Below are 13,665 nucleotides of genomic sequence, written 5' to 3'. Positions count from 1 at the left end.
TGTGGACTAGAAGTGTGGTAGACCTCATTGGGGCAATCACAGGGCAGACATTTAGGCTCTTGAACTAATCTCAGTGTACACAGGGCTCTTTCTTTACTTGTGTACTTCAGGCCTGATGGGGCCTGAACCCATTCTGTGACAATACACGGCTATCAGGTTCACTCGTCAACTAAGGCTACCTTGTAGATGAAAATGTAATGTGACATTACATATGCATATGCTGAGATTTATGTTGCCACACTATTAATGGACCGGGAGAGCAGTTGCACTTTATGAGATTGCACTTAATAACTGTGTAAAATGCACTATAGCGGACTCCTGTTACATATTATACTTTTTTTTTTACAGGTTGTAATGTGTTTTTATTAAATGGTTAAAGGTTTATAGTTTTGTTAATGATTATTCTACGGTGCGATGAATGACGATATAGCGAAGTCCAAGTGTTTTGATTGCGACATGACTTGAGCATAACCAGAGAGGCATGTTCCCCACTTTCACAGGCAACCATTTTTAACGAATATGCAAAAATTAATAACGAGTGGCCCAATTTATGAGTTTGTTAAGATATGAGCCAGATTACTTCTTTCCATGACACGATAGAGAAGCTACTAAATGTGAAAAAATCAAGTCAAGGTACTAGTGTATGTACAAGTGAATCAAACTTAATCTGGATTGAATGCGGACTAGAATTTTGACTAGAAATATCATTTTACACAGGATAATCTCATCTGCATCTTCTCAGTGATATCACATAGTAAACAGATTTTGTATCATATCCACACTTTGGTTTCATGTTTTGGAGCAACATTTCTGCTTGACGGTACGGGGTGGACCGAGTGACTCATTGAGGGGAAGTTGGGCCGTCAGGGGGAATTTGGATGGTATCTTAAAATGGACCCTGACAAACACACGCATGTTGTGCATGTGTACGTGCGCATTTGTGACCTCTTTTCTGCAAGTCTGGATGACATTCGTGCCCCACACTGTATTATTGCACATTCACTAACAATTGGAGACCTGAGGGTCATAACTATAGGAGGACCAAAACTGCTAAAATTCTAAATAAATAAATTACTTAATCAATAAATAAATGACTAAAAGTGAAAAATAAAAACGGATATAAAAATATATAATTGGAAAATTAAATCCCCCAAAAATAAATAAAAATGGAAAAAATAATAATAATAAAAATACAAATAATATATATATATATATATACATATACATTTGTATTAAATTTTTGAATTATATTATTTTATATCCGTTTTTATTTTCACTTTTAGTCATTTATTTATTTATTTAGTCATTTATTTATTTAGAATTTTGGCAGTTTTGGTCCATACTGCCAGGACGAAATGTTATTTAAATGAGGGGGCGGTCCTTAGCGTGTCTTAGTTTGTACTCCGCTGTTGCAAACTGCCTTTCAATGGTCAAGTGAGCCGGTCGGCGAACAAGGAAGTCTCGCCGGCTTGCATTGGAGAACTCCAGCAATGGACGACTATCTTGTCCACTGTCACCACAACTTGCGACCTGAGTTGCTCGACACCAAGTCGATGTGACAAATAGTCGTCCATTGCTGGAGCTCTCCATTCAAATCGGCGAGACTTCCTTGTTCGCTGACCCGCTCACCCGACAAATGAAAGGCAGTTTGTAACGACTGAGTCCAACCCAAGACACGCTTAGGACCACCCCTTCATTTGAATAACATTTAGTCCTGGCAGTATGGACCAAAACCGCCAAAATTCAAAATAAATAAAGTTTTGGTCCTCCATGCATAACCGCTACATTATTAACTGCGCCTATCAAGCAATATAATGTTTTTCTTTTTGTAGTAAGGTCATTTATGACCACAAAACATCTTAAAAAAACATATTTAATATTCAAAATTGACGGACACCTAAGGTCAAAGTTCATTCAAAAAATGTAAAACCATATCAACTCATACCTCATATTAAAGGTCTAGATGAGTGCTTTCCAGTTATGTAGCCAATTTGTCAATATGTGCTCTTGAATTGAAACTATCCCCACAAAACAAGGTTTTTGGTACCTCACCGCAAAAGCACTTCGTAAAACATGAAAACGTGATCTAACGTAACTTCTTTGGCATGATAGCATTTTACAGGTCAAACGGCTAAAAGTCAGCATGGTAAAAACACACATTGCTGTTCCAAGTTCAATTAAAATGAGGGCAATAATCAATGTTTTGATGATATATAATTTTGTCCATATGTCCTCAAATGACGAAACAATGACAACGCAAAAAACATAGTACAGTATTGTTCCAAGTTTATTTGTACACTTCGTACTGGTTGCTGAGGTCTGTAAAGCACGAGTTCTATTTTTTTTCTATCCTGTGTCACTTCTCGTCTGCATATTTTGGAATTTTTTATTTTCTCCATCCCCGTGGCCAAAATGTGCCGAGCGCCTCAAATTTCCGCTTAGCCTCAGCTTTTTCGACAGTGGTGACGACTACAGCGCTGCTCTACATATGAAACGCTGCTTCCCATATGTCCTTCACTTAACCCCTCGCTGTCCTCAACTCCTGAAAACACCCAAGCATGTTGTGTGCTCATGCTTGCGGGAGGAAATGTATCACTACTGCCCTGATGTGTCAGATAAGAAAAATATTGTAGATGCATGAAGAACAGATGCTCTTCATGCTGCCTGTAAGATGTTTACTTACAGGTCTCTAACATTACTGTATAGCCAGTTTGCACAGGAGATTCATGTCAAATTGATTTTGGCTTTGGTGAAGTTCTACTGTATATTGTGATTCCAATATTTACTTGTTTTGAGCTAGGAAGCTTTTTTAAAGTGTGGGGGGGTGGGGGGTTGATGACAAATGCTGTCTGCTGTCTGAGTCCAAATGCTTCAACAGCTATTAGTTTTGTGAGCACAACATGATGAAGGTGTCCTGTTATCGTCATCATCTTTTCTTTTTCTTTTTACACTCAATACAAGTTTCGTTAAAGTTGAGATTCTCTCTTTAAACTAGGATTTTGCGTCCACTGTTAAGAAATCAATCAAAAACGACTTCTTTTTAAAATTCTATTTGTGGAAAGAAAGCAGCAAAATCCACCCGTTTTTATCCATCTTGGGGCGGCCATTTTGCCACTTAATTGCTGTTGACTGACAGCAGTTGGCTCCTTGAAAAACTAGCTGCGTTTGAGTTGGTGTTTAGGTTTGGATTTCCTTCCCTTAATTAAAAAACAAATCGGAAATAATTCAGCAGATTGTGGGAGAGGATAAATCGAGTAGATGTTAAATAGTTGTTCAGAGAAAATTGCTAGACTTCCTTTAAATCATCATTCAAGCCATTTAGCCTATTTTCTCAATCACACTCCATATAAGGGCTTGTCTAAGAAAATGTGACGTCATGAATATTTCTATAAGAAGAAGTTCTACAGTCCAGTGTCTTCAATTCATAGGAACCGAATGGCACACAGAACAAAAATGCAACAACCAATTGCAAAAAAAAAAACACCACATGAGGGCAGCAGAGATCCAAAATTGACAGCAGTCTTCCATAGCTCAACTAGAAAAGAACCTATTATTACAGTGTTGATATGGCAAATGAGCTCAGCCATAAAAAATATTAAACCATGAAAAGCCAGTTCAAAGCAGGGAAATGAACAATCATGTGTGTATTGTTTGCCTTGTATAGCTACATAAGAGAGGAGGAAAATATGCACCACACACATACACTGTAAAAGACAATCACAATAACTAACATGAGGTATGTCAGAAACGTTCCAGGACTAGACTATAATGGTAAGTATTTTATAATAATTTTAGTCATATGTCCAAGATGACGCAAAAAATGTGATTTTTGTGTGAGAAGGTGTAATTCACTTATCAGAACAAAATGCGCAGCGTAAAAACTGGCACATCTTCCTTTTCATGCAGGGGCAAGTCTAGTTTATCCTGTTTAGGAATTTGGCAGACCGTGCTACACCTTGCTCGGTGGTCCGGCAGATTGATGGCATTTTCTATTACATGCCCCCGGCGCACCTGACAATTTAGTGACAGAAAGTAGACTTTAGACCCGGTGAAACCAGGTCTAAGTTGTTGCGCAGGTGATGTAACACAATTTAGATAGATTTAATCTAGACACACATTCGGGGGCTGAAGTCGGTCTCCACCTTGCAGCATTCAATTTTATTTACATCATCTGCAAGTGGACATCTTTCGGCAAAGCTCTCGATTTACCGGTCGATCTACGTTCCTACCCTCACCTATGGTCAAGAGCTGTGGGTCGTGACCGAAAGAACAAGATCCCGGAAACAAGCGGCCGAAATGAGTTTCCTCCGCAGAGATAGGGTGAGAAGCTCGGTCATCTGGGAGGGACTCAGTGTCGAGCCGCTACTACTCCGCGTTGAGAGGAACCAGTTGAGGTGGCTCGGACATCTGGTTCGGATGCCTCCTGGATGCCTCCCTGGAGAGGTGTTCAGGGCATGTCCCCCCGGCGGGAGGCCCCGAGGACGACCCAGGACACGCTTGAGAGACTATGTCTCTCGGCTGGCCTGGGAACGCCTTGGGATCCCGTCGGAGGAGCTGGCTGAAGTGGCTGGGGAGAGGGAAGTCTAGGCTTCTCTGCTAAAGCTGCTGCCCCCGTGACCCGACCCCGGATAAGCGGTAGATGATGGATGGATGGACATCTTCTTGCAGGTGGTTATAAACCTGTGCTGACTCTAGTGAGTCTCTCCTGTGCTGAATTTAAAAGGAATTAGGGTAGCCACTGATTGGCTGGGAATCAAGTCTCCTGTTGTCACTCCCACAACGGCGCACATTGAGATTTGTAACTGCGCCAGGCTATGAAAATAACCAAAGAAAGAAAACTCCACCCATGTGCACGATTAGAGTGCACTTTGCTAGATTTGCGCTGGACACGTAAATAGGCCCTACGTGTGATATCAATCCAAATGTAACATTATTGTCTTTACTGTACCTTATGAAATGACCAGTGAGTGATTTCTTCTTGTCTCATACAGCTGTGGCGTGCATGTGTTATGTTATATTTAGAAATTGTGGGTCTTATTTTCGTTGAACTACCATGCCTGTGAAAATAAATTCCACTTTTATGCTTAACATGAGTTTACTGCATCTTCTGTGCTCTGACCGTGAAACCAGAATGGCAGAAATTCCTCCTGAAGGAATGCAGGGTTCAAGTTGCCCTGCAGAGGAATGTTAACTGTCCTATAAAGTCCCAGAATAACCCATCAACCTTAATTGTGGACTCAAGTTATGATGGCACTGCCCAATTCTGCCTGGAAAAAAAAAAAATCACCCCACAATTTCATCTCTTTCGTGAGATAAGGTTGAGACTGGGCTGGACAAGTTTATTTTGGGAGAAACTCCTGAATCTGTGAGTTATCCAGGCTGTTGTGCTGCAGAAGATTTGTGTCTGCACATTAATGCTAATTAAACACCATCATATTATATCATACATACAGTTTTTTTTGTACAGTATTACAAAAAATAATAATTCTTATAAAATACAAAACCTGTTTAAATGAACTTACTACTGCTTATCCAATCACTGTTACTCTTGCGCTTGACCTCATTAGAGTCATGAATGATCTGAAATCTGAACAAATTTGTAAATTAAAAAAATAATTTCAACAGTTTAAAATGGCTGCTTGTGTTCTTATTGGTAACAGGAAACTGGACCACATACATCACCTCAAACTTTAGAGTCTTTAATGGATCAAATGTACGTTTTTGGAATATGGACAGATTAAGTACGAGATTATTATTTTTTTGACAGTTGTCACAATATGACCCACGTGTTATGGTTAAATTGAACCATACAGAGTGTAATAAATATGTAATAAACATGTAATAAATGTGTAATAAACATGTATTCATTGCTCGTTCAGATAAATGGTAAAACACTGAGAATCACATCCTCTTTAAGGTCAGAATTAGTCATAAAGTGCATATTTACATCCCTGACCTTTTACATCAGAGGTTTTTGTATTGACAGCTAGTAACCGACATGATGTACTGTGATATTGATATGGTTTCAATGTCATGCCTCTGCTCTTCTTGGCTTCTCGCCCCTCCAACTCCTCCCTTGTTGCAAGTACAATCTGAGGCTGGTCGAGTCAGGGAGGAGTTTAAAAGCCTCATTAAGCACAAGTGCCATCTCTGTGTGCGCCAATGATCGTCATGGTGCTCTCCATCTGGTTCTTGCTCTCATTCATAGCCGCCCCGGGCCTGACGGCACCCACGTCTTTGCCGCAGGGAGCCGCCTCTCCTTCCTCTACTGCACACGCTGACTTGAAAACGGCCACAGTAAGTAGAGTAAAGATGCATGTGACAAGACGACATGGGATTTAGACTGAAATGACATTTGTTTTTGTTGTTGTTTTTGCCAAATATGTTGCAAAACAAGGGACACAGGAGAGGTATGTAAATACTGTTCTAATTATTTTGCATACTTTGGCACATGCGGTGCATCAACACATGTCAACAGACAATATAAAAATACCTACATATTCTTTATCTTATCTTATGAGTCACTTACAGTAGTTGTGAAACTCTTCTTCGGTTTGTTTTTGCATGACTTCCTGCCACTTATTGCCAACACACACAACAGGAGTTGCAATTACTTACTACTCATGATGCACAAACTGTTAAATTATTTACATTCCAATTAATATTTTGTTTATGTTTTTATGAAGTGCAATATTGAGTGCTATACACTAAAGAGAGAATTGTTGAACCAATTAAAAAAAAAATGCTTCAGTTGTTAACACACGATTGAATTAAGTTAATCCAAAGTGAATGTATTAAGTTTAATTAATTATGAGTGAGTTCATTAAATTTAACATATTCACTTTGATTACCTTTGGATTAACTTAATTTAAGTGAATATATTAAATTTTATGAACTCATATTCATATTCAATTCAACTTAATATATTCACTTTGGATTCATTTAATTCAAATGTGTTTTGCCAATTGAAGCATATTTTTTTTTAAATTGGCCAACAATTCAATTTGTAATCTTAAATTGGTTCAACAATTCTCTTTTTAGAGTGCAGTTTGCCTATCGAAAAAAAAAAAAAAATCCAAACTTTTTTTTTTTTTTGGGGGGGGGGGGGGCAGAGTATTGGCATTTCCATTCATTTCAGTCAGGTAAGACGATTTGAGATATGGCTCTTTTGAGTAACAAGTATGGTCACGGAATGAATAAACTCGTAACTCAAGGCACCAACGTACTTCAGTAGCATTTTTAATTGGCCCAATAAGCATTATTCTCAATGTTAATGCATTTTTCTTTTATACAGCTGCCGTACCTAATGAAACGTCTGTACAATATGACATTACGCTTATACGCACATTTAGGAATACCTGAAACGCTACTACGAGCTCCAAGAGGAGCCTCCGGGACGCTGGAAGCAGAATGACCTGTTGTTTGCGTCCAAGCTGAAAGACATGCAGATGTTCTTTGGTCTCAACGCAACAGGAAGGTTGGATAAGGACACTCTGCTGGTCATGAGGAAGCCTCGTTGCGGCGTTCCAGATTCCGAAGATCACAGCAGTCGCATCCAAGTGGCGCGTTGGAACAAGAAAGTCATCACGTACGGGTGAGAGATGAGAAAATAGACAATAATTTCACATTTTATTGAGTTAATGCCTTGATAAAACTCATACACTATATTATGACAGTCCTGTAATAAAGAGCCACTTTACAGTGAAAGCTCCTCATAATAATAGCCACTTGAGATGGATTTTTTTAAAATATAAATTAAGCTTGACTGAGTCCAATTGAAATAAAAAGCATCCATCTCTAAACGCCAAAAAGTGGATTTTACAATCCGCATGAGAGGAGGATTCATGACAAAGCTGAAGTTTTTGAAGAATTTGTCACGCTTCATTCAGCATTGGCAGATACACCAGAGACATGCCTCGCAGCACCGTCGATTCCCTGCTCGAGTCCGCTCTCAGCGTTTGGGCCAGAGCCAGCGGTCGGACATTTCTCCGCTCGCACTCCCGTAACGCGGACATCATGGTCGAGTTTGTCACCCACGGTGGGTTTTCTTTCATCATTTAAGCACAAATAACACTTTTTAGTTCACTTGACTGGACTTTAGATGAGACAAACCGAAAACAGTGATCGCCTCTTCGGGTGAAAAGAGTATTATTATCTCTGCCAGGCACGGAAAAGTGACGGGAGTGGTATTGTGGTTGATTGTTAGGCATTATGTCAAAAATACTCGAGTGATTTCCATAACATTTTTTGGAGTGTTGACACATGCCAGGCAAGAAGCCAGTACATTGATTTTTCCTGTCATCATTTGATGAAACTACTCCCCTGGCCACAGAAGTGTCAGTCAGGGGTGTCAGAAAACGTTCATGAACAGCATCACAGAAAGTATATTTGCAACTTAAATGTCTCATATTATATTCAACATACTCAAATAGGTCTCAAATGTGTAAAAGATGTGTGTGACATGCATTTGTCAAAATTGACTTTGGCTCTAATATTTTTGCTGTCCCTAAATCAGCCATAAAAGGCTCTGTTCAAAGCAGCCTGTTTTAGGGGTGTGTCACTTTTATGTCACTTTTACCCTTCTCTCTCGAAGGGGCAGTGATTTCGGTCGTTGTGAATGGAAACGACCGGCCATGGGAGTAGAAGAAAAGAAAAATACAGACATGTCTTTTACACATTTGAGAACTATTTTAATGTGTGGAAAAGTGGCATAACGTTTTACCATAAGAAAAAGTAGCATCATGTTACGACAGAGACTATGTTGTAGCGTTAGTTTCTAATTGTTTAGACAATGGTTATTTTGCCGTAACCGGCAAATCTCCCGCGAATGTTATTTTGCCGTGAATGCTTGTAGACATTTACAAGCGGTTACGAATAACACAAATGTGCACATTTAGGCCACTGCGCGATCGCAACGTGCAAGCCGTCTCGTCGAGAACACTTAGCGGCCGGTTAGCATCACAAAGTCATGTCATCTAGGTGGCGAGTTGCCAGTCACGGCAAATTAACCACCGCGGATTGTATCTTGACAAAACAATATTATCCAACCACAGTCTGCTTTATCATATCTGACCTCTTGTAACAAATGTAGCTCCCACTTAAGGCACTAAAAATACACCAGTAATATGGTAGAAGGTGCACATCTCGTATTAGAAAGGATAGGCTAAATCAAAAATGTTACTGTTGGGACCGATCCGTTATGTTTAAACGTGTTGCAAATCCAGCTCTGAACAGGCTTTCACTAACAAATCTGTCCTTTGAGAAATGATGTCGGTACACGTCCTTCAAAAATAAAATGAATCCACTGTCTTCTCAAAGACTTGGGACGGAGGAAGCAACCACTTTTTCCCCTCTCCACGGAGCATTTGCAAGCAGTGGGAGAAAAAGACAGGAGCAGCCGGCTTCTCGAATTTCAGTGGGCGTGACAAACCTTTACCGGAGGTGGTGCCACTAACACGAGGGGGCTGGATCGAGTGCACTTCCGTGTGTTTTTGACGTCACTAAGTCACGGAAGATTAATTTGCCCGTTTGAAGCACACATTTTAGAAAAGAGGAAAAAGATAGAAAACCCCACTAAAGTTTTTTCATACTATGTGTTTTGTGGAAAACACTACTTCATCTTTATATTTTTATGCAGGATCGTGAGTGATCGGCGGTAACAATGAATACACAGAGACTGATATACTGTGCTAGAATAATTGAGCCTTTTATTCCCCGCAAACAGCAATCAACACCTGTACTGTGCTAGAATAATTGTACCTTTTATTCCCCGCAAACAGCAATAAACACAACTCACTTTGCTAGAATAATGGTGCCTTTTATTCCCCGCAAACAGCAATCAACACACTTCAACGCTAAGCAGCAGAATATAATCATCATCAGCGCTTACCTTGACACTAGACCGGAGAGCCGACGGTCCGGGTAAAACGAGCTGCTTCACGGCTGGGCAATCGTACGTATTCCACAGCTGACTCGACCCGGACCGTGTGCCGCTCCGGCTTTTATTTGTTAACAAAAAGTTGTGAGCGTGAGAAACCGGGCTGGCCAAGCCCTCTCCCAGGCACACAGTTACATGAGGACATATCAAACCATGGTTATTTTCCCTTCACTATGGGACCTAAATGACCAAATGAAGTATTTTTATTGTACATCTTTTCTCATAAAGAACACGGTGATTCATCTCCATTTGATGGACTTGGTGGCTCGTTTGCTCATGCCTTCAGTCCAGGACAGGGTGTCGCAAGAGAAATACACTTTGATGATGATGAACGCTGGGCAGCAACAGGAACATCTGGTTTGTCTTCTCTTCTAATACTCAAAGAAAAGGCGATGGCTGCGTTTATTTGAAAACACAACAATCGGTTTCTTGTTTTTCTTTGTGCAGGGTTGAATTTATTAGTGGCGGCTGCACATGAATTTGGCCACGCATTGGGGCTAAAACACTCAAGGAATCCTGCATCGCTAATGCACCCCACTTATAAGGTCGATCACTCCGGGGCCAACCTCCTATCCAGAGAGGACATCACCAATATCAACACACTTTACCGTAAACTCATCTATTAATTTCATAAACATGTAAAATCATCAACCCTGGTTCTCAAACCAGTGTTCATCCATGTGTCAGGTCCAAGACTGTTCCCTCGAATCATGCAAAGCAGATGTACTTTAGATGTGGCATTTGATGCCGTCTCCACACTCGGGGATGCCACCATCTTTTTCAAAGACAGGTGCGTTGACTTGATGATAGTTTTGGTTACTTTTAACAGTGAGCGTTAAACTGAGCACGTTGTTCCCGTCCAGATATCTTTGGATGAAACACAATAAGGCGTATGATATCAAAGAGGGTCCAATCACCAACTTCATGCCTAAAATAGAAACCCGCATCGATGCTGCCTACTGGGTACCGCGAAGGTCTACTGCTTATCTCATTCATGGTAATTCACTTTTACTAGTCTGTAAAATGAAACAATTTCATTTTCAGATTGATTTCATCCAATATGTTGTGACAGAATCAATGTTTTGGACGGTGAAAGGCTCCGTTGTGAAAGGAAAACCCAGAGCTCTGTGCCACTTTGGCTTTCCTGCGTGGGTGCAGGACGTCGATGCCGCTGTGCACATCGCCAAAACAGGACGTACCCTCTTCTTCATGCATGATATTTATTGGAGGTAAAACATACACATTCAACTACATATTTTGTTCCTTTTAGGTTGATTTAGATTATCTGTACAAAAGAGGATTAGGGCAGTGAAGGGAGAAAAAAGGTTGGCAGGATTTTTTTTGTACTTTAAAGTGAAGATTCTGACTTTATTCTTAGAATTCTGACTTTTCTGGCTTTCCCCCACACTCTATAAGCAGTTGGGTCAAAAATAACCTAACTGTGGGTCAAAAATGGACCGCTCCTCTATTTGACACAACTCATAAATATTGGTCAAATTCTTTAACTGGGTAAACAAAAATAGGGTCATTTTGCATAAAAGCACCCTCAAAATCATGTCAAATTAACCCATAAATTGTTTTGTTTTTACAGTGCACAACTCATAGCTCTACGTCACAAAGTAAAAAATCTCACTTTTAAGGCAGAATTCTGAGATTAAAGACACAATTCTCACTTTTAAAGTCAAAATTCTGAGATTAAAGTGATCATGTGAGAATTCTGAGATTGAAGTAAGAATTCTCACTTTTAAAGTCAAAATTCTGAGATTAAGGTGATCATGTGAGAATTCTGAGTTTAAAGTCAGAATTCTCATTTTAAAATCAGAATTCTGAGATTAAAGTCTGAATTCTCACTTTTAAACTCAAAATTCTGAGATTAAAGTGATAATGTGAGAATTCTGAGATTGAAGTAAGAATTCTCACTTTTAAACTCAAAATTCTGAGATTAAAGTGATCATGTGAGAATTTTGAGTTTAAAGTCAGAATTCTCACTTTAAAATCAGAATTCTGAGATTAAAGTCTGAATTCTCACTTTAAAGTCAGAATTCTGGGATTAAAGTCAGAATCCTGCCAAATCCTCTTCCGTAGATGTGTGTTGTGAATAGACAGACAGTAATTTGTTGAATTTGAAATGCATTTTTCTGCAGACATGTATTTGGGGGAAGGCAAACAGTTGATGAAAATAAAAATTTAGGGCTAACCCTGAAAATAAAACAGAATAGAAATAAATTAAGTGAACTGACAAGAACTAGGGCAGCCTGTGTGAAGCCTTGTTGACCCTCAGAACAATAAATAAGACTTGTGAACAATTCAACTTTGGTGGCCGTCAGCCCTGTACTGAATGACATTTATTTTAGTTTGCACAGTCGGATTATGAACTATAAGCATTTTAGTCGTAGTTTGTGAACAGCCACACTCCAGATTGGATTGCCATTTTTTCATTTGTTAATAATAAAAATTGCCTTGACAATAAGGAATAAGGCTGTAACACGACCAAACAAAACAAAAAGTCAATTGCTGTGAATTATTTTCGGATGCACTGAATGGCATTAAATAAATGCAGCCTCAAAGGTCTCTGCTTGGTCGTAACTTGTCCTCACTTATTTTTACAGCTTTAATGAAAACAGAAGAGTAATGGACTTTGGTTACCCAAAGTACATCAGCGAGGACTTTCCTGGTCTCAACTCGACAATAAATGCAGCCGTTCACAAAGAAGGTAAGCCAGTGTAGTGAATCTAGTGATTGTCACCCACAGTAAAGAAAAAAAAACTGTTGACGTAACTTTGGCGGTTCGACCGTAGTTGGCCTCAACTTCAGAAGTGCAGTTCACGTAACACATTTGGAATCGTCCAATGAACAAACTGTATACTACACACACCCTGGATGACAAACTAGGAGCTGACTTTGCAGTTTAATTTACTTAGTGATTAGTTTATTTGAAAGAAAAATATGCAATGACTGGCTTTGGCAAGGCACATCCATCGTCATCATCTGCTAAAAAATCACATTAAAAAAACATCACATAAGTAATGTTGTCATCTTAAAGATTAAATTTTTTTCTTCTCCATCCTAGGTTTCATCTACTTCTTTGTTGGACCACAAGTCTACAAGTATGACTACGCCCACAAGCAGGTTGCTGGAGTTGAGAGGGCAAATTCCTGGCTTGGGTGTTGATCTTCAGCAATGACCTGGACTTCCTCACCCGACTATGGAGATACACTCTGTGCTTCTTTACCTGCAAGTTGTAGTTAATAAAAAATAAAGGTGGTCACTTTCCTTTCTTTTCTTTGATCCTTCCTCGGTTCTCCTGACGGCCTCACAGCTCTGGTTGGGTTCTGAAGTGTTCGGTTTAGGTGAACAGTATGGGATATTGTAATAGGTTTTAGGTGAACTAATGAATACACACTCACATACGCACATGCACATGCACATATTCACCCACATACAAAATCTAAATTAATTTAAAAAATATATATAAAAAAAAAGAAAAAAAAGAGAGTGTAATAATAATAATAATAACAATAATAAAAATAATAAAAAATAAAAAGAGAGAGCAATGATGATGACATGTCAAATCGGTAAAATTACCGAATGAACAATACTGAGCTCTCCAGAATTCTTTTTTTATTTTTATTTTTTTAAATAAAAATAAAGGGTGGTTATTTAAACATGAAGAAGTGTCTTGTTCAGATTTAAAAAGGGAGTAATCAGATACAGATTCTTGATTGGAT

General features: G+C 39.2%; 1 protein-coding gene across 1 annotated transcript; it reads left to right on the top strand.

The window, feature by feature from the left end:
• Window positions 1-6,350: 6,350 nt before the first annotated feature.
• LOC144052009 (stromelysin-2-like) lies at window positions 6,351-10,573 on the top strand. Its single transcript, XM_077565730.1, has 5 exons — window positions 6,351-6,410; window positions 7,353-7,594; window positions 7,890-8,038; window positions 10,166-10,294; window positions 10,385-10,573. The coding sequence occupies exons 2-5, from the start codon at window positions 7,443-7,445 to the stop codon at window positions 10,561-10,563; spliced, it is 609 nt and encodes a 202-aa protein (XP_077421856.1). The 5' UTR covers window positions 6,351-6,410; window positions 7,353-7,442; the 3' UTR covers window positions 10,564-10,573.
• The last annotated feature ends 3,092 nt before the right edge of the window (window positions 10,574-13,665 follow it).

Source organism: Vanacampus margaritifer, chromosome 5 (genome assembly GCF_051991255.1).
Source record: "Vanacampus margaritifer isolate UIUO_Vmar chromosome 5, RoL_Vmar_1.0, whole genome shotgun sequence".
NCBI classification, from domain to species: Eukaryota; Metazoa; Chordata; class Actinopteri; order Syngnathiformes; family Syngnathidae; genus Vanacampus; species Vanacampus margaritifer.
Note: the sequence above shows the minus strand (reverse complement) of the source record. Positions and strands in the feature narration are given on the sequence as shown.

Bases quoted from the DNA above. Each gene is read 5' to 3' on its own strand.
- LOC144052009 (XM_077565730.1), top strand. From the start codon at position 7,443: ATGCAGATGTTCTTTGGTCTCAACGCAACAGGAAGGTTGGATAAGGAC. The intron at 8,039-10,165 runs GTGGGTTTTCTT...TTTCTCATAAAG, and splicing joins GGTCGAGTTTGTCACCCACG to AACACGGTGATTCATCTCCA. The intron at 10,295-10,384 runs GTTTGTCTTCTC...TTCTTTGTGCAG, and splicing joins GGCAGCAACAGGAACATCTG to GGTTGAATTTATTAGTGGCG.